Source organism: Sycon ciliatum, chromosome 2 (assembly GCF_964019385.1).
Source record: "Sycon ciliatum chromosome 2, ocSycCili1.1, whole genome shotgun sequence".
Lineage (NCBI taxonomy): Eukaryota > Metazoa > Porifera > Calcarea > Leucosolenida > Sycettidae > Sycon > Sycon ciliatum.
The window spans coordinates 23,149,465-23,170,522 of NC_088644.1; the positions used below are offsets into that span (position 1 = coordinate 23,149,465).

General features: G+C 46.7%; 2 protein-coding genes across 4 annotated transcripts in view; one reads left to right on the forward strand and one right to left on the reverse strand.

The window, feature by feature from the left end:
- Positions 1–762: 762 nt before the first annotated feature.
- Positions 763–6,845, forward strand: LOC135809276 (uncharacterized). Of its 2 annotated transcripts, none has more exons than XM_065322590.1 (2): positions 763–2,811; positions 4,818–6,845. In XM_065322590.1, the coding sequence occupies exon 2, from the start codon at positions 4,931–4,933 to the stop codon at positions 6,203–6,205; it is 1,275 nt and encodes a 424-aa protein (XP_065178662.1). In that variant the 5' UTR covers positions 763–2,811; positions 4,818–4,930; the 3' UTR covers positions 6,206–6,845. The 2 variants fall into 2 exon arrangements, with proteins under 2 accessions (XP_065178662.1, XP_065178663.1); XM_065322591.1 differs by having other exon boundaries at positions 763–1,931.
- A 215-nt stretch (positions 6,846–7,060) lies between these two features.
- Positions 7,061–21,058, reverse strand: part of LOC135809275 (uncharacterized) — a 30,591-nt gene continuing 16,593 nt past the window's right edge. The window contains exons 1-14 of one of the 2 annotated variants that reach the window (XM_065322588.1): positions 17,024–17,890; positions 16,272–16,393; positions 15,435–15,674; positions 14,314–14,393; positions 12,965–13,126; positions 12,448–12,520; positions 11,708–11,776; positions 10,862–10,897; positions 10,343–10,539; positions 9,582–9,671; positions 8,900–9,131; positions 8,603–8,698; positions 8,056–8,108; positions 7,061–7,660 (exon numbers count right to left, since the gene is read on the reverse strand). In XM_065322588.1, the coding sequence (XP_065178660.1) occupies positions 7,130–7,660; positions 8,056–8,108; positions 8,603–8,698; positions 8,900–9,131; positions 9,582–9,671; positions 10,343–10,539; positions 10,862–10,897; positions 11,708–11,776; positions 12,448–12,520; positions 12,965–13,126; positions 14,314–14,393; positions 15,435–15,674; positions 16,272–16,393; positions 17,024–17,103 (2,061 nt within the window). In that variant the 5' untranslated portion in view covers positions 17,104–17,890 and the 3' untranslated portion in view covers positions 7,061–7,129. Of the gene's footprint in view, positions 7,661–8,055; positions 8,109–8,602; positions 8,699–8,899; positions 9,132–9,581; positions 9,672–10,342; positions 10,540–10,861; positions 10,898–11,707; positions 11,777–12,447; positions 12,521–12,964; positions 13,127–14,313; positions 14,394–15,434; positions 15,675–16,271; positions 16,394–17,023; positions 17,891–21,058 lie in introns of those variants that run through there. The other variant, XM_065322589.1, reaches the window with a different exon arrangement.

Consider the following 21,058-nt stretch of genomic DNA (forward strand, 5'->3'; position numbering starts at 1 on the left):
GGGAGGCGAGCATGAAAAGGTATAAAGCCAGGAATAATCTAGAACCCACGCTTTATGCAATTGGAATTATCACCTGGAACATCACACATACACACACACACACACACACACACACACACACACACACACACACACACACACACACAGACACACACACTCTCTCTTTCTCTCTCTCTCTCTCTCTCTCACTCTCTCTCACTCTCTCTCTCTCTCTCTCTCTCTCTCTTTCTCTCTCTCTCTCTCTCTTTCTCTCTCTCTCTCTCTCTCTCTCTTGGCACTTGCACTTGTCAAGTTGTCACGCACACATATCTCAACTCGTCGTAATAGTTTTCTTTTCTTTTGCTCTGTTGTCCATTTCTTCACCTTCCAACTGAAGACTGTTTGGTTGTCTTGCCAATTGCATGATGTATGGGTTCTAGAGCATTCCTCTGCCTTTAATAGTTAATCCTTGCTTCCCCTTACTCACTCAATAATTGCCCTGTTCACGCCCAATGGCAGAAATATTTGACAGCCCGTTCATTCATATTGTGCAGCTGAGAGCTTGTTCGGGAATGGCAGTATGTACGAAATTGAGTGAACGATCTCAACTTTTGTTTTTTGTTGTTTCTAATATTTCATTCCCTCAAACTAATGAATACTGCGATGCATCGGGACTAGCTACCCCCCGCGTACTGCTAGTTTGTGCGTGAGATGTGGGTGCAATGAGGTATGAGTTACACCAGCTGCTTGGACATACATGTAATCTCTCCTCACAGACAGTCTCCTCTTGAATTTAGAAGTCTAACAGCGTTCACATCAATACTCAACTTATTCTTTTGCTCACTGAGCAATACAATCTTTCCATTTTCTTTCTTCTGTTTTCTTTTTCAATTTAATCCTCCCTACCCAATATCCCTTTGGTGCGTCCATGGACCTATGAAGCCGAGACTTCTGGTCGGCGGAGCTTAATGGGCCCCACCACCACACTCCATCATTCACCCCAGTGTCTGGAGATATGTGGATTTTGTAGAAAAAAAAAGAAAAAAAGCCTGAGTAGTTGCACTGGGTGCGTTAGGTTCAAAGTCTGAAGAGACTGTTGAACAGTCTCTGCTGGGAAGACGACTCGTACACCATAGCTGGGAGCTGGGTAGAACATTGCTGATCACAAGCAAAGGTGCCTGGTTTCAAGTCCTTGCGGTAACAGTACATTGTCTCTTCACACTTGTCCCTTTTCATCCCCTGGAGCTTTTGGATAAAGCTGATATTCTCACTGTGGTGAAACTCTACACGATTATCAAATTTCTCACACCATCCATCTTTGGTGAGAAGATGATTGCCTTGAAGATTGCGGAAACGGCAGCAAGACCATGAGCACACACACACTAAACGCGTGATCAAGTCTCACCTTTCCCTAGTTTCTCCTTCAGGTCACACATGCATCCAACCAAGCAAAAAAGTGTTCATCGGGTAATGATAGAACTCATCATGCCCTGCCGAATCCTCTAACCTGTTATTCGCATCTTGCCTCTGGCTAAACGTTCACACACTCCTGTCCATCTCCGTTATAAGCTTCCGCGCGGACAGTATCGCTTCTTTTGAAAAACCTAGGTTGCCCTTTCCTGGTGATGCGAAGGAAGAGAGTTCCCTCTCATTCCTTTCTGAAATCCTATCCCCATACTAGAGTCATCATAATAATCAGTAGCTTGGGTAGACGCTTCCAGAGCTGGAACGTAGCAGGAAGAAGCCTCCTCGTCAGGTTGCTGTCTAAATGTCAAAATACTGCCTGTACTGATCAGCCGCCGGTCTCCGACTTGCCAATGCAGTAGTTGGCCTGTATTGAAATACGCTCTTGCCGCTGCCAACCGCACGGCACATTACCTTCCTGCTCTGACCCTGTACACGCTCGTTTGTTGAGACGTCTGACGACACCTGCTAACAGGCAATGCGAGTAGGTAAGGTCTTTTGGATTCCTCTTGGAGCACTATACGGGCGTGCACTTGCTGTTGTGCCTGGTTGCAATAGCGACGAGGCCAGTATTCGATTGAGTGGCCGCTATGCGGTAATCGAGCGATGCTCAGTTACTTCCAGTCCCAGTGTGGATTGACAACTAGAACATTATTCAGCGCTTGCCTAGTCACATGGTCGCTGCAAGGTTCTAGCCATGCTACTGAGCAGTTATTGTACCTGCTCCGCGTACTGTAGTTCCGTCGATACGTAACTACGCGACAATGGTGTGTGCTTTAAATCACTCGTGAGCTTCGCCAGTAGTACCGCATCTACTTCAAGCGATCCAGAGACACCCCCAGCGCTTGTACTTGTAGAGTTGCAGGTATCCACTGAAATAGCCCCCACTCAGCAGTGACACATCCTTACATAGGTAGCTGGCACAGACCGATTGGCCCGACAGGACAGCATGTAAAACTGAGAGGAGCCGAATGCTGTGGTGTCAGTCCGTCTGCTACTGGTGTCGCTTTCGGTTTCACTTTCGCCCCAAGTGAGACACCACCATCACAGCCTTGGCGTTGAACAAAACGCGAAGGCATCATAAGTACTCGACGAATTGCCGCGGATCACTCCCGGGGATCCCTGCTTTCTTGCCTTGTCTCTTGCGCGGTGAAAGGTTGTCGGAGAACTGGTGGACATGCAGTAACCTGCTATGCTGGATCGTGGTTGCTACAAGTATGTAGAAGAAATGAAGTTCGGAATGGATGTGCAGCAGCAGCAACACAAGTGCACGCTGATCCAGTACGACTACGACTGCAGTCAAGACTACATACTGTACTCGCTGAGTGATGTCACTGTATAGTCGCGTGTGGACATCACCCGCTGTTGGTAAGACATTTGTAACCCTAATTTCACGAACAAGGTCTTCCATTATAGCAAGAATGCATAACGGGAATGGAACGGCACTTGCCCCTACAAGCCCAGTGTAATGTTGTGAGGAGATAAACCCAGGAATAGAGGAGAGGGAACGCCTTTCGGCAGCTGGACACGCGGCTCGTCTGTTCTGGCATCGTGACAAAACCCATTGCGTGGCGCGATCATTTGATGCACAGATTTGTAGCAATAATCTACGCGCTTTGGCTCTGACCGAACATAGGATCCCACAGGACAGTGTGGAAAACCTGTTTATCCACTCAGCGGGTAATCCACAAATCCACAAATCTATGATCTACCTGTGTGATCTACCTGTATGATTGTGTATATGTATGACTTTCTTTGATTTTAGTCCGACCATGTACATGTACTTCAGACGCCCCCTGGAAAAGGTAAAGAAAATGCCTTGCTCTCCAAGTTTTAGTTCGCAAATTGCTCCGTTATCCTCGATTGCACCAGTGGGAGTTTTAAAAACGATCAAGCATTACATTCCTGTAGACTGCAAGCAATTTGAGGGGAGTGCAACGCGCCAACCTCAGTCTACAGAGGACAATGCCCGATTTTTACAGTGCATTGTCAGTTGTGCACATAGAGAAGGGTATAATACTAGGCCGCAAGCATACAGTGTCATTGCAAGTGCACTTCAGGTTTCATATTCTGTGAGTTCTTCCCCGAACAATCAGAGGGTATTATCTATTATGACTCACAGCAAACAACACCATGTTTTCACTTTACTTTTCTCTTGAAAGCATGCAACCAACAACATCGGGGCAGGCGAGTCACTATCGTCCATGTGCATGTATGTACATGTGTGTATGTTTAGAGTCCGTTTAGGCGCATATCTACTGCCTTCATTAATCGCCATCTTTCTTTCATCCCTGTTGTGCATTGATGGAGGTCAATGTACCACTGTGATAAGCATATCGTAATTCCGCGCATATACATGTAAGCCCATGGGCTTATGTGAAATAATGCATTTTGGGGATAACATAGCTAGTAAAACACGTTTCTTATTTAGCCCATGGGCTTATAAACGGAGGTGGGCTTATATCCGGATATAGGCCCGTGGGCTTATATGCGCGGAATTACGGTAAGCTGAAAGTAAGAAAAAATTAGTGCTGGGACGCCATGACACCACTTCTCCAATTCGGCGCCGAATGCCAAGTCTACACGTCAGAAGGACGGAACATCTGACCGCTTATGCCAGTTATGGCGCTGAGATCCCATGTGTCAATCACACTGACTACTGTGATAGCTACTGAGTACGCGGTGGTTGTGATGAGGCCAGGTCAGGACGGAGACACTGCATACTCTCTCTGACAGTGGCTTGACGCCGACTCTAACAGGATCGTAGCACTTCGAAGGACGGATAGAAGGACAAGGACAAAAGGTCTTCTTATACTTCCCGTATCCTTCCCGCGCACGAATGATATTACACGAATGCAGAGCATCCAACCATGCAACGCCACTGTCTCATGTAGCCACTTCTACCTAACACGGAATCTCAAGTGTACCTCGAAGTATCTTTGCACGAGCACTGCGCTAAGAGACATGGTGTAGAAATGCAGGCTCATGCTTGAGGGTAGTGAGCTGCCGTGGAGTGGTTTAGGAACCGCCGGAGCGAAACCTATTGGTTTTGATTTACATAGATCGTATGGCCGATTCTGCGCCTGGAATGTGGCAACAATCATGATCTCGCAGTGCCTGAAATCTTTACTTTGCTGGGCGGGCAGTAATGTATTGGACTGCGGAAGATGGACTTCAATGTGCTATCAGGAAAAGCGTAGATATCTCAGTAGACATTCGAACGAATCTGATGTCTAGTCGTTAATTGCATTGTGTTCCTGGGACCTGGCTGGTTCAAGTTAGATTTTTTATCAATCATCAATCTTAGAATCTAAACATGACCCTTAATCATCCTGCTGTTCTCCATCTGTGCTTTTTCCTGCTCTTTTCTCCAGGCTGAACCACAGTGTATTAGAGTGGAAGTGGCAGATCGCCTCCCGTTCCTGTCTCAAGAAGGAGGCACCCCAGAAGTCCTTACATTAAGGCGTTGTGCCATTGGCGAGCTGTGATGTTGGAGCGGCTAATACTGATCACTGCTTCCATGTCGCAGGTCCGTTGCATACACGGCGCCACAGCCTTCGTGCTGCTCGTTCACATACATGTAGCTTGGACGGTTTCCACAGCCGTTGACAGAAGTGTATCGGAAGAAGCAGCCGCTCGTGGAGGTTCCCCTCAGAAACTCATGCAACCTGCTGCAATCCAGCGGCATATTGCTTCTGCAGCAGAACCTAGTGAAGCCAGCCTCAAGCTAAGTCCTAGCCTGGATGATTTGATTCTTCTCGTAGCTCTAAGCAGTGCAGCACCAGCTCGAGATCAAGCTTACTTGAAGCGCGCAGTAAGGCGTTCCAAAGCCGACGACACCTGGCAACGAATGCTGAAGTTTTACACCGGGCACTCGGTCTTGCCACGTCGAAGTCGAAGTCGCAGGCGCATGTCAGCAGCTGTCGCTTCACGCACCCAGATCCAGCACCCGCAGCAGAGTGGCACAGCATGGAGTGTGCCCAGGACGCGTAGGCAGTTTCACAGTCGAGCAGCACTCGCAACAAACAGCGCCATTGGCGGAAAACTGCAGTGCACGCTGTCCTCACATGCCGTGTTTGGTGAAGATGTATCGACCTTTGGACCATTGCTGGGTTGCGTACAAGGCGTCATAAGATGCATTGAGAAAAAGCGCGATCAGTGTCTGAATCGTGCAGTGACCTCGGGTGACTTAGCAATGTACTGTCCCAGGCTGAGCGCAGAGGAGAAAGGCGACTGCGTCGAATCATTTCTGAGAACGAGATGTTCCGCATTTGCCAATCAGTGCCTGAGAGACTGTCGAGGTATTTCACGGTCTAGGAATACTTATAATGAGGAGTGCAGAATACGACACGACGGCCAAGTGTGTCACCGCTACACTAAGTTCCACCAGCAGCGCATCAACACGCAGAGTATCTGCGTGCCTCGTCGCTGCGACACACGCGTCGTGTCCGAGAGCCTGGCTCGGTATTACGGACTGCTCAGACGCGAACACACATCACAGTCTCGATCCCTAACGGCTGATGCTCTGGATGATTTGGTGGTTTGTGGCGGTAGACCGGGAAATCCCCGACATGCATCAAGTGGCAACAGAGCAATAGACATTCACCAACACACATCCTTAGGTCATGGTTCCTTCTCCTCTACTCAGAACAACCCTGCTACCGTTTCAAATTCGTCAGCAAGTCGAACCAAGCTGAGTCTACTTTGCTATGTAGTGACATTAGTAGTATTAGCACTATTTCGGCTGGTTGTACTGTGCTGAAACCTGTCTTCGGTGATTTGCAGAAGCATCAGAATTGTTCACTAACACGAGATGACTTGGCCATGCAATATCCTATCTGTATGATTTGGAATCATCTGCAGAGACAAAGGAATTGGCCAAAAGAACAGGACTGCGGATATCCCAGGGCCAGTGTGTCTCCGCCTCAGCTGTCAGGTTCTGCTGCATACACAATAACAGTGTTTATACATCATGATGGCAAACTGGGGTTGTACAGCTCATGCAAGTCGTCGTCGCAGCCAGAAGTATGTGACGTGATCATGGTGACTGATCAGAGAGCGGAGTATCAATGGAGATGTTTTCTTCCAGTCAAGCCTACTGGTACTACACGCATCAGCCTGCAGAGTGCCAATTGACCAGCAATGAATGAATGGTCAACTTCAATCAACAGAACTAGGAGGAGTACATGTATTTCGATTTATAGTGTGAAAATTTCTTGATCACGTGGTCTTCACTAAGCCATGGAGAATATTTGCTGGTTTTCATTGCAGAATCTTGAACAATGTCTTATTGAGTTGTCCAGTCTGCCTGTTCATTTCCGACTTGAAACTGAGCTTGACAATTGACAAATTCAACAAGCCCCATTTGGTGTTGAGGCGAAAATTTAATGATGATTTTTGAAGATTTTCGAGTTTGAATTTGAAACACAGGCTAACTGCCATCTATGTACATGACAAGTTCACCCTTCATGCAATGGTGATTTTGTTAGAATCAAGATTCAATATCAACTAATCAAGGTCTCAATCTCTATAATAATCAAGAAGTTGCAGGATACTCGGAGAATAAATTAGTCAATTAAGGTCATGTCCACCACTCTACATGATATCATCCCATGCCAATTTGAAATTAAAAATAATATGGCCAGAAATCTGGGGTTGAGAGAGCAGGTGTGGGGGGTGGTGGTAGCTAGGCAACAACTGGGCCGTGCAGGCGTCCTAGCAAACTGCGGAAAGTTTCACTCTGAGCATTAAAATCTGCGGGTAGCCGGTACAAAGTTTTCTCTCGCAGTGTATGCGGCACAGAGGCTACTTGTCCCACTGAAGTCGATCCAATGAGAACTGGAACGATGAAATTCATCTGACCTGTAAACATTGCGCTTTGTATGAGGCTGCATTCAACCAATGCACGCTGCAGTTCATCACAATCTGTAGTCCTCAAAAGCTCTTCCTTTACCAACTGGGTCAAGTTGAGGGGATGACCTTCGTCCAAAATCACAATAACAAACTTTGAGCAGGTCACTTGGTGAGATATCCAGGGTTCCATGCCAATCTCGAGGATTTCCTGTTGGTGGTAAGCATCCAAGATGACATTCACACCTTCCTGTCTCAGGGCATGATACAAGTGAAGCGTGTTCTCCTTGATACGGTCCGTCATACGTGAATAGCTGATGTACACACGCTTGTTGTTTATCGGTAGTCTGCACTGCTCGCTGAGATCCTGCAAAACCCAACACCACATCAGCGTTGGACTGGTTGAACACCACTGCGAACACAACTTTTCCTAAGAGTACCTGAAGTAACTTAAAGGGTGTGTTACCGAAATATTACCTTTCAGACTTTCGAAACAATATAATAAAGATTATTGATGAGCGGGTCAGTTGCAATAGCTCTCACACCAGTCAAGGTATGTATTTTGCAACTTGCTTCATTGGTTGCAGCTATTTTTCTACAGATTGTGTAAATTTCTTCTGGACTTCATTACTACCCTACTCACATCTGCTTACAAGATTACCAAAAATTCTACAGATAGAAACTACAGCTCCAAACTTGTTTTTCTAGCAGCTCTTGGACATGATATGCGTGTAAACAGTGAACAGTGCATAATCACTATACCTCTGTGCCGGCTAGCGTAACATCCTGTACCACCCTCCTTGCACATCTGCAGCCTAAAGTGGGTATGAAAACACACATATCTGTCACCGTACTACCCCGAACGAAATGGATTGGGAATGGCACCTAGCGATTACCTACAAGAAAGAACGTTAGAACATGCACTGGTGAATCTGTTGCATTTCCTGATGCGCTGCCACTGCCTGCCAGGTACAGTATTTACACGTTACTAACTATCAAATGTTTGATTACAGACCATGCACACACACACACACACACACGCACACACGCACACGCGCACACGCCCGCACGCACGCACGCACGCACACACGCGCACACACACACACACACACACACACGCACACACACACACACGCACACGCACACACACATCACACGCATCCTAATGTACATACTTGTCCATGCTCAAACTTTACACACTCTTCGACCTTTTCAATAACAGTCTCTGACCAGGTGTGTACCAAAGCTTTTCAAGTGTGCAGCATGGCAGAACAAGAAATGGAATACATGCACCACATTCTGTTCTTACATGACACGTGTCCTTTGCGGCGGCCAGATTGATAGTTCAGGGAAATGACCAAGATGATGCAGATCAATATGATAAGAGAGATGCTTGCAGCAATTCCTGAACAGCACACAAATAAACATATCACAAACCGGTTGGAGTTTTAAAACACTTAAACCGAGACCTACTGTCAACCTTGTGAATAACAACTCTCGGTCGTACATGAGAATAGTCACGGTCAAGTTGGCTGATTGGGTCAGCACCTCTCGGTATAGTTGTGCCAAGGCCATTTTCGTGCTGGATTTATGACCAGAACCTTACCCGCATAGACGATGATTGTCTGATCGGAATATGTTTCAGGTTCCACACTGGAGCTGGTATCCCTGTCACCCGTGGAGGTTACATCAATGTAAGGCCGGGTTGCATTGCTAGTCGATGCAGCTTGGTCAAAAGCAGCCTTGGATTGTGCTGATGGTGACTGCGCCAAGGCAGTGGGTGAACTGTACACGTGACTGGCTATGGTGTGTATTCGTGACGTGTCCACTGTCTCAACCTGCAAGCAAGCACAACGTAGTAGCATAGATTCTATGGCTCATGAAAAGTAGGATTCAGATGAAAGGCTATTCATGCACAAAATTTCCCAGGATACGAAGACTCCATTGCAGCCAACCATCAACACTTTGTTGAGTAGGTCTCTGTACTGCATGTTGAAAAGGAAAGGCAAAGTCAACCAGTATGTTGGGCCTTAGCAAAATGCACAGAATTCCCGGCTGGGATCGTGGTGGCTCGACAATGGCAAAGAATTTGAGATAAAGTCCAAGTTACCTACCGATATACAAGCCGCTTGGAAACTTGGAAAGGATACCTTTCTATGTTTACCTAACCCCTAACCTCAACATGCGCAACCTTCCGTTGGATGGCCACCAAACAGGACCATACCTATAGTTATTCAGTTCTTTGAGTCACCCATACAATAATGTGGACCATGACCATTCCATCTTACCATCAGTTTCAAATGGTCACCATCGTGCAGTGTGTGCCCGATGCGGAGTATGTGATATACTGCCTGTGGAAATGAGGTCACATTCGTACTCTGAGACAGAGATAACGAAAACACCAGAACAAGACTTCTCACATTTACATCCAATGGAGGAACGCATGTTAATAGATCAATAAGACTGCTACTTCGAAGAACACGCTAGGCCCGCATGTGTACACGTACAGGACTAAAGGAGATATAGATGTATGGTACGGGCAATGCTTTATTACTGTTAGTGCCCACTGTAGAGTTTTCTTCTTCACCAAACAGAACCAGAGACAAGTGATAGCAGGTTTGTACAGTATACATGTACAGGGGCGTAGGAGGGGTTTTGGAAGTGGTACGACCGAAGGTGGGCGCGGCCGAAAGCCCTGTTGGAGGGGGGTCCGGGGGACGTCCCCCGTGAAAATTTTGTAAAAAAAGACACAAAATCCTGCGTTCTGGGAACTTCTGGCACACTGACTGTGCAGTCGAGTTGAGTACAGTACTCAGTGCGACTGCAGATGCATAACAGATCTACGAGTACGAGTACGAGTCTAGAAAAAGGTCATATGTGGGCATAATTATATGCATCTGGATGGATCCTGATTTTTTTATTACGGTTTTGCACGTTCCGGACGGACCAAACTTTTCGAAAAGTGGTACGGCCATGGTCGTACCAGTCGTAGCGGGTGCTACGCCCCTGATGTACATGCAATCTTACATCGGACACTGAAGTTACTTACATTGAGTATGAGCTGGTCACGACAGTTACGCTGAGTTGACCTGCAGCGCAGTCTCTGGCCATGCCTGTAGACAACTACTCGCAGTGTACACTGTATAGGAGCCACCCACTGCAAGAACACGCTGACATATGCACTGCCCGTTGTCGCATTCATAATGGTCACGGAAATGTTAGCAAAAGAAATCGGTTCCTTAAAAGCTGCAGGAGAACAACGCACGATGCAAAGACTGGGTTTGACATTTCATCATTGAACAAGGTCGGATTGGTGCTTTAATATTACAGCACATTCCAGACAAGTTTTTGACAAAAAAAATTATAAATGTCAAAGTGCAAAAGAAGACAAACAATGGCCATCTTTCTGTGGGTCACAAATGACAAAGGCCTTAGTACTGTACTTGTAGGCCTGATAGGTCCAATATGCAGCAGAGTAACTCTCTGATGATAGAGCCAGTGGGACAGAACATAGCCAGGGCAAGTCCACCTGGACTGTCCATTGAGGCCCGGATACAGACAGACTTACAGCACTTGCACAAGTGATCAGACATCTGGACTACAGCTACAGAACAGAAACATAAAAACACACCAACAAGAAACAAATCCATTGTACACACATACATACACACACACACACACACACACACACACACACACACACACACACACACACACACACACACACACACACACACACTGTGGATAGCAGTGTAGTAAATATATTCACGGCCGCATTGTCGCAATGTTGTACTGCAGGGAGTGGTCTGGATTCATTGCATCATAGGAATGGGCATGGCCATGTACAGTCACACCCAGGCTGCCACAAGTCACAGAGCCTGTACAGTCATACCCAGGCTGCCACAAGTCACAGAGCCTGTACAGTGAGTCATACCCCTGCCGCAAGTCACGGAGCCTGTACAGTGAGTCATACCCCTGCCGCAAGTCACGGAGCCTGTACACGGTCATACCCAGGCTGCCACAAGTCAGAGCCTATCCATTTGTAGATAAGAAGGCAAACCACAGTCCCCCACACCACATACCGTATTTTCCGGAGTATAGTGCGCACCTTTGTATAACGCGCACCCCCAATCTTCATTGGGGGTGCGCACTTCAATCTTCATTGAAGTACATGCATTTCAAAATCGGAGCATAGTGCGCACCTGCGATTTAGGGCCGAAAATAGCACATCTAAAGTGCGCAGTATACTCCGGAAAATACGATATTGCCTTTGTCAAACAAACACAACTGGTTTAGTAATCATAGTGACCCACTGTCCATCCATTCGTTTCAAATAATTATAGATGAGTACCAATCTGCAGTCATGGCTACTACTTGAGTAGTAGCCACGACTGCAGATCAGATATTCCCTTACGGTGAGAGGGGTTCTGGCATGATGGTTCAGATACTCTGACATCGCGCAGGCATCCCATATCCTCACATGCTGTGAACGCAATCAACAAAAGACTTCAAGTTACATTGCATGCAGCCTGTTGTCAGCGACACAGTTGTTAAAAGCAAGGCTATAAATACTTCGAAGTAGCAGCGGCGGATCCAGCGATCTCTACAGGGGGTTCCAGTATAGTCAAAACTGAATAGCTGATACATGTACATGCACATGCATACGGTTGCCAGTAGTACATTTAGGAAATTTAGGGAACCCCTCCTGGATTCGCCCCTGAGTAGCCTATAATATATAATAATAACGTTAATGCTGGGGCTGCCAGGTGATTCTACTAAGCCATGTAGTAGCAACTGTGACATTTATGGTTCGAGGGCTTTAAGGGATGGCCTGGCTGAGATTGTGTGGTAGCACGGCTCCCCAGGAGATGGCCCAGTGGACAAGCTGTTAAGTCCTAGCCTGTGTTGGTAGGATCTAGCAATAAAGGTGTTGACCAATTCAGGAGCACTAGAGCACGGGAGCATACCGGAGTATCACAACACTTAGAGTGCACAGTATTCAACAGTGGTGGCTTGACCTAGTCTGTAACCTCATCATGATACTTGATTATCAGTGTGGATATTCCTTAGAGACTTGATGGGTCACAAGCACGGATGAATGGGTCACAATGCACTGCAGTTTCAACGCCTCTCAAAACTCAAAACGTGTCTTACAGGGAATGTTGAGAGTGCTCTCCACGGAGTGCCCACGGCTGTCTGTAGCATCTTTCAGAGGCAATGAAGTTACCTAGGAGATTAGCACACATTCCCAACATCAGTGTCCGTCGCAATCAACTGACTGCTGAAGAACAACACAAAGCAGACTGCAGGGGCGTCGCACACGGTACGGTCACTACGGCGTTGACCGTACCACTATTTGCCCCAGATACCCCGTGAATCAATAAAATACACTGATTTGGGCTCAAAATTTCCAAACTTTTCGGCTCAGCCATCCCTCCTCCATGAGCAAATTGTACTTCAGATGGCTGACCGTACCACACTAAAATACCTTCCGACGCCCCTGGACTGCGAATTGATAAAGAGGGATTTCAGGAAAGCACTCACTGTCTCAGGTGGGCAGCTGATCTAGCAATCTACTATTGGACTCAACACTGAAAGGAATGGGTTCAGTAAGAGCAGTAATAACTGATGAAGCATGGTCAGGCTCGAAACCTTTTAAGGCCATACTGACCACAATTTTGTATTCTGCTTCAGTGGACTGTCCAATGAGCTGACCAGACGCTAGCAGCTTGGTGACAATGCACGGCCATAGATCATTGTTGGCGCAAAGTCCAGTGTGAGGAACAATCTCCATTGTGTTCAGTCTGGGATATGCCGGTGATGCAGTTGTCTCCTGCAATAGGTAATCAAAACATGCAGTAGCACTTGTATAACTTACAGGCAGTTCGACTAGTTACGATACATAATTATACGGTGAAACCTACCAGTATGAGCCGACCGCTCGGGGGGCCTACAAATGTGGTCCCTGTGTACAGCTGGTCTCATTATCCAGGGTCATTTGACTGGAAAATTGGAAATAGCATCCCCTGGTTCTAGTGGCAGTGGTCCTCTAGGACAGGTGATCACCATATCAGAGTGTTCACCTTAACAGGTTTTACTGTAACATAATATAGCCCCGCTGATAACTGATAGAGCTAGTTTCAGACTCTTCACAATCAACATTCTTGAAAACCTTTACACAAGGACTTTCATTGCCTTCTCATCAGGTGGAACACATGCAAAAAGAAACTAACTAAAAAGCACCTGCAATAAATTCTATACAGCAGAGATGTGATAGGAACAGTGCTAAGAAGAGGAACCAGAAACAACGTGGTAAGATGCATAACCTCATGTACTTATAAGGAATCGGACAAATAGGTGCAAGTACGAAGGAACCAAACAAGTCTGTGATGTCACACGATTGCGACAACAATAGACACATGTTTCTACATGCATGTGTATGAGGTTATGCACATTTGCCATGTTTGGCTGCTCCTCTTTGCGCTATTTCAATCTCATTTCTTTTGCATAAAAAGCATTGCGGGCGCTTGTTCAGTTTATTTCTGTGCCCATGTTCCACCTGATTAGAAAGCAATAAAATTACATATGGATAATGTTTCAAAATATTGACTGTGAGGAGCCTGAAATTTGTTCTTTTCTTGAGTGTGACTGCATTTCGTCTCCAAAAAAACTTATACTAGTAACAGGTATCCTTCCATTTCCGTGTCTGCCATGATACTTGTACGCTAACGCTATAATCATAGGAGGGTATGCTTTGCAATGAAACAAGTGATTTGGATTACAATCCCACACACGTGCACATGTACATGATCGTACAACACTTGAACAATGCAAACATCGCCGCCTATCTAAAATCAACCAGGCTGATGGAGCTTGGCACTCAAGAATGATTTTCATTGTACAAATACCCAACAGTACAGATCGGATGATTGGGCAAATCTGCCACCCGTGTGCATGTCGAACTACTCACTGGCTAGGCAACAAGAAAACTCGACACACTAGTAGCATAATGTCTCTGACCTTGGAGAAGTAGAATGACTCCAGGATATTTCCCGCAAAAGACTTAAGCTCCAATCTGTACCCAATCAAGTTAGTATCATCTGAACAAGAAGCAAATGGAAGGAAATAATTAGCTGTGGCCCCATTGCTCAAGTTGAAGAGTTCTCTTCGGCAGCCTGCTGCCGTGTGACAAAAGAAGATTAGATATTGCTTGAGGAGAACTGCCTGGTACATCTAATGCGTCCCTGCATCTCTTCTGGCATAGCCGGAAGATGTACTACACGCACACATTGGAGTAAGGAAGGACCCTCCACCTGCAAGTGCAGTAGTGCCCCGGGGGCACAGGCAATTACATCCAATGACCCAGAGCGCAATCTGGTTAACTACATTTCAAATTAAAGTATGAAGTAAGCAGAGCAATGGGACGGACATACATAGGACATATGCATTAACCCCATATGTTTCATTTGGACTACTTGCGAACTGTGTTTTATCATTATTATTAGTATTATTAGTCTCTTTCCCTCAAACCAGTTAATATTTTATGACTTGGGGCTCCCCGCGTGCTAGTTTGTACGTGAAGTGTGTGGGTTACAGTGAGGGCTGCGTCCCACCCGCCTGTGTGGATTCATAGGAAGTGTGAGTTACGAAGTCTGAGGAAAATGTTGAACGGCCTCTGCTGGGATGACGACCACACCATAGCTCAGTGGTTAGAGCATCGCTGGCTACAAGCGAAGGTCCCTGGTTCGAGTCCTGGTGGTGACATTTAATTTTTTCTTCAGACTTTTCCCGTTTGTCTCTTTCCCTCAAACCAGTTAATATTAGTATTATTATTAATTAATTAATCCCCGCGTGCTAGAGTGTACGTGAAGTGTGTGGGTACAGTGAGGGCTGCGTCCCACCCGCCTGTGTGGATTCACAGGAAGTGTGAGTTACGAAGTCTGAAGAAAATGTTGAACAGTCTCTGCTGGGATGACAACTACACCATAGCTCAGTGGTTAGAGCATCGCTAGCTACAAGCGAGGGTCCCTGGTTCGAGTCCTGGTGGTGACAGTCAATTTTTTCTTCAGACTTTTCCCGTTTGTCTCTTTCCCTCTAACTAGTGAAAATATTGATTTATTATGAACATTAATGGGACATACCGTCAGGATCTCTCCAGCGCACAGCAATGCTGAAATGAGGAGTGAGTACACCGTACTCCACAAACACGCCAGTGTCGTAGAAGTCCATGCGTGGTGGACCAGGCGTGTGCCCGGCGGGGCAGCCGGCGTCTTCCACCGTCAACAGCTGATCTGATATTATTTCACTGCAGGCCAGATCAGTAATGTCTAGGCCACGGAGATTTATCATATGCTCGCCTGTCCTGCACATCTCTTGATAGCCTGAAAGCAAACCAGAACATTTACAATGTAGTTGAAAGTCACAGTAGAAAACAAAGTATTTCCAATTGATATCAAAATCCCATTGCAGTAGCCAAGCTGCACGACTATTGTGCCATTTTTAAGGTACATGTATGTATAAATGTGGTCTCACCTGAAAATAATTATTAATGTCAATCATTTTGAAAGCGTTGAAATGAAGTTTTTCACGAACGATGAAGCTGTGTTCTACTAAACGGGTTCTCCTTCTGTGATTTCTATGTACCAGGGGAAAAGTCCTGCTTGGAAGCGGAAGGATTTTTTCCAGCCGTGCTGCGACCCACAGTTAATTGGGAACTCGTGGCCTGGCACGAGGAAAACATGGATGCAGTGAATGGGATTTTCGGTCTTTGACCACTTGCTGGTGAGCTGATCTACTCACCTCCCACCGCTTTAGGAGCTGCATCTGCGCCTTGATCCTTGAAGGGTGGTGGCGTTCCTACGGATGCGGAAAACCCGGCTTTCACGCGAACCGTGAAATTTTTTTTGGAACTCTAGTTGTAGTATGAATATGCATGCCACAAAGACTGGTAGTGTCACACTAGTATGTGTGAAGCTTACAGAAATTGCCAGGGTCTTCCCTGGGCCACGATGCTGTGCAGCTATCATTCGTGTCGGCCCAATCCTGTGCTGGGATGCTGACAGCGCACAGAGCACTGGCCATGGCTAGCTGTAGCAAAGCACTGCAAGTGAGAACATCAAGCACAGAACCAGAACCAATGCCTTTGGATAACTCCACACACAACTAGTAATGGACTAAATCTCGATCATTAATTTAAAACGCTCATTTTTTTGCTTTCTGGCTGGTCAAATTGCTCCTAACATAATTACGGTATGGAGGTCAGGTATGCTGAAAAACACCGTCAATGTACATTTACATGTAAAACGATTTTTCCTTTGTCGGAGGTGTAAAACAGAATATTTCATTGCGAGAATAAATTATTCTCGCAATGATAATTTTGTTTTGCTTTCCATGATAATTTCCCTTCTCAACATCCATACGTGATCAACAGTTGAATTTAAATGAGCCCATGCGGATGGACATTCATTGATTTATTCCTTTCATTGCTTTCCAGTACACTTCAATAAAAACTATGTTTGTAGCCGTACAGTACAAAGTATTCAATGACCTACCCAAGGCCAAGGGTCCTCCGACACAAACACACTTACAAACCAAATAATTAACAGTGTACAGTACACGTTTTGCAATTATTTACACGCGGCGCCGCATACCGCGGTCACAGCATCCGGTCGGTCCAGTCGGAGCCGACCGTGTAGTATTACCTGCTTGTACTGTTGTAGTGGTGACATACCTGTATCTGTACTGGAAACACAGTGCAATGCACCGCGACCTGCGGAACAATCTCACTCTCGCTTCCCTGAGAGGGACCATTCTGCTGCAGATGGTCTTCCGCCTAGACAGTACTTCTGACAAGAGGACACGAAGATAGTCTTCAGTGGCTCATTCCGTCAACCACGGACTGCAGTACAGTATAGTGTACAATGTAGTCTTGGATCTGAAACTAGATAAGGAAATGAAGACGATGCGAGTACCCCACGGAGTCCTAGTCGTAGTGAACGGTGTGAGGTCTTGAAGCAAACCGTGCACCTTCCGACGTTTCAAGGCAAGAAATGGCACTCGCTGCTGACGAGCAGGACAGCAGCAACAAGCAACGTATTCCACTCCCAGACAGAAGTGCACAAGACCTCGCCTCTTTGTTCCTCCGCGATATACATTACAAGTTCCTGGTACAGTCATCTGCTGACTGTTTGGTGGCTAATGTACATAATCATTGCTGCGCGATGTAGCATTGCACAAAGCACTGGCACTGAAGCTCTGAAGCACAGGCTCGAATGGGCACATACAGTCATGTAGGTGCCTTCCACGTCTTCATCATTGAATGATACTGACAAAGCTGCACACAAATTAGTCGTTTAGGAAATAGTTGTGACCAGTACTAATAATGGTTAGCAGCTCCAACCACGTTGTGCATGACTACAACAGTACAAGTATAACAGTACTTGTCACTTCACTGGCTGTCAAGTACGTCACTTGAAGTATCCGTCCTCAACAACGCACGACTATGCACGACTATGGCCCTGTGGGCTGGAAGCAGCCACCTTCTTTCCACTGATATCGAGCGCAAACCCCTGAGATATGCAACAACAGCCTCGCCAAGGCCTCTGGAAATAATTTGAAGTGCAAGCATTGGTTCAGCGCGACCTAAGGCTAAGGCCAGTAAGGGGCAGATGTAACACTTAGCGTGGCGCTGTACACTTACAGCGCAATACAGGTGCTAAAACCTGAAGTGTGACTAGTACATCCGGGAACGTGCTAACCGGTAGTTTTACGCTCCAACAGTCCTAGTAATACTAATAGTACTAATAAGTAATAGTAATAATACACAATGCCATGAAGATTTCCTTGGACTGTGGAGCGTGCGAGTCGTAGGCTCGACGCACACAGACTCGGCGCTGCATTATGGGTACGACTTGTGACATTTTCTCATTTTCTTTACTCCTTATTCGTTTTACTTGTGCAGTGACGAAACGACGTGTTCACCAAACTCCAAAGTGGACAAAGACTTCTTCTGGAAGGAGTGCTCACCTGCTCCACTCGTTTCAAGTCCTACGAATGAAAACTCAACCCATTCGTGTCGTAGATCTATGCTCCGCAGTGACCATGACACTTCAATGGCGTGGCAAGATGTTTCGGTTATAGGGGGCTGGCTTTCAGGCACTAAAACTGCCCGTAGATCTACGAAGTAATTAGTTAGTTATGTCTGTTGAAATGTATCATTGTTGTACATGTGCCGCTCCTACATCGTACGTCATTTCTTTACAACACGCGCGTGGAAACGGCACTCGTACAACCAAGTCCAAGGGTTACATTAAATCTTACTTTAGTCTTAGCACAACCAAGATGGGTGTTGACTGTTGAAGTAAGACTCCACTGCAGCTGTACTTACTAGGGTTGATTCAAAATCAAATGGTGGCACACCCGGCAATATGGCGGTAAATACACGCCTGCCCACATACGCGGCTCTCTAGGCTGCAATTAGCTATTCCGGCACAGATGCCTTCTCAAAACCATCACCATCAGCTCGCGCCTGGCGCCTAGTCGATGCGTGGTTAGCGGATAGGTATCCGACATAGCAGGCTGGTAAATGGTGCATCCGGTAGTGCATGGCGCATAGCAGTCATTAGCAGATGGCTCAGCAATACAGTGGCATACTAGTAATCCCCGCTGAACTCATCAGACTCATCAGGCTTCTTCTGGGATGTTTTCATACCGAGCTTGACTCGGGAGAATGAAGTTTTAGTTGAAGAATCCACTGCAGCTGGGTTCTACGTCACTTAGGTGCGGGACATTTCGACGAGCGTCAGTTCGAAGAGGTCATATCGTCGAGAACCGTCTCGTCGCGGACACATTTCGAAACCCGTCACTTCGCTGCCACGACAACTCATCGCACGTCAACTGGGACCCGGGAAGTTCGGACCCCCGACGTTTCGAAGCGCCATTGCAATGTTCCCACAGCTGAACAGCCAGTGGCGGGTTTAGGGGGGGGGGGGGGGCGCGGGGGGCGCGCGCCCCCCCCCCCCTCAAAAATTTCGACCTAGGTTTCGAAAAATAAAAGGCAGGGCGCCGGGTCTAGCTAGACTAGGCTCGGGGCGCGCGCGGGCTGAAACCATGCAGGTAGACGATATTGATAAACTCCTTCAGACAGCTGTTTCGCTAATACATAGCTCATCAGTGAAGGTAGATGTTGAATGATTAAATATAATTTATGTATTATTATCAGTACGTACATGGTACTTGCTTTCTCTTCTTTTTTTCTATCCGTTTGACTATTTTAATATTTATGTATTATCAAGCCTCTTTTACGGGCAAAAATTAACACAATGGATTAAAGGGGAAGTTAAAGGGGAAGTATACCCTAAAATCAAATTTTCACCGGTTGTAGTCTTCGGGGTGCTGAGTCGAATGGTCTTGGTCCGAGGACGCTGCGACGCTCCCTTCCTATGTGAATCCCAATCGAACTCGCGCACTTCCACCGAAACTGGGTGACTGCGCCCTACTGGATGGGGATTTGTATGCAAAATCTCACTAAAAGCGCCATTTTGTTCTTATAAAAGCACGGTCATGACCGCGATTGGCCCATATGTTGTAGTCTTTTGGACGCTGAGTCGACTGGTTTTGGTCCGAAAAGGCTGCGATGCAGCGTTCCTCCTTTATTCCCAATCGAACATGGTTGAAGAAGCGGTCACGTGGTCCTGGTTGCCCAAATCACCTGGTCACCGCGCCAGCAGGCGACAACTTTCACACCAAGGTTCAACTCGAGTGACAGGACTGCACCCAAAAAAGGTCAAACAGGCTAGTAAGTTGTACCCTGCAGGCACGGTGACCAGGTGACTGGTGTACGCAGGAGCACGTGACCGCTTGTTCAACCATGTTCGATTGGGAATAAAGGAGGAACGCTGCATCGCAGCCTTTTCGGACCAAAACCAGTCGACTCAGCGTCCAAAAGACTACAACATATGGGCCAATCGCGGTCATCCGTGCTTTTATAAGAACGAAATGGCGCTTTTAGTGACATTTTGCATACAAATCCCCATCTAGTAGGGCGCAGTCACCCAGTTTCGGTGGAAGTGCGCGAGTTCGATTGGGATTCAAGTAGGAAGGGAGCGTCTCAGCTTCCTCGGACCAAGACCATTCGACTCAGCACCCCGAAGACTACAACTGGTGAAAATGTGATTTTAGGGTATACTTCCCCTTTAAGGCAAAAATTAAAATTTCACCAGTTGTAGTCTTCGGGGTGCGCAAGCAAAGACGTCCACGTCATCAAATGCTCTGTGGCTGAAACTCACTATTTTGGACTTGCTTATGCCCATGTTGTGATTCCTGAAGAGCACTTCACCACTGTCCAACGTCATAATTTCTGGCCTGCCTCCGTTCGCGAATGGCGCTTCTCCTCTGACAGTGTAGGTAAATGAGCAGTACATGCAGCCTAAATCCCAACGCTCTCCCCTTCAACCCACACCCTCCGACTACTTCAAATCGTTTCCTTACTGACCGCCTGGCCAACGACGAGGGCACTGAACGCTTCAGGGGTCGACCTCGGACGACTTTGGTAACGGTCTTGCAGACGGAACTGTTATCATGGCATGGACTTACCCTCCACCAGCCGCTAGATGTTGACGCAGTCCGCACAATGGCAGCGGACCGACAGGCATGGTGTGGAGCCCGCCCCACCTAACAGGACTGACCAGACATGTTGTATGCATATTCTATTTTATTTTATACTTTGGATGAAGTTTTCCATTAGTCATATTTGTGTTGTTGCTAA

Excerpts from the sequence above, each read along its gene's own strand:
- LOC135809276 (XM_065322590.1), top strand. The coding sequence starts at position 4,931 with ATGTTGGAGCGGCTAATACTGATCACTGCTTCCATGTCGCAGGTCCGT.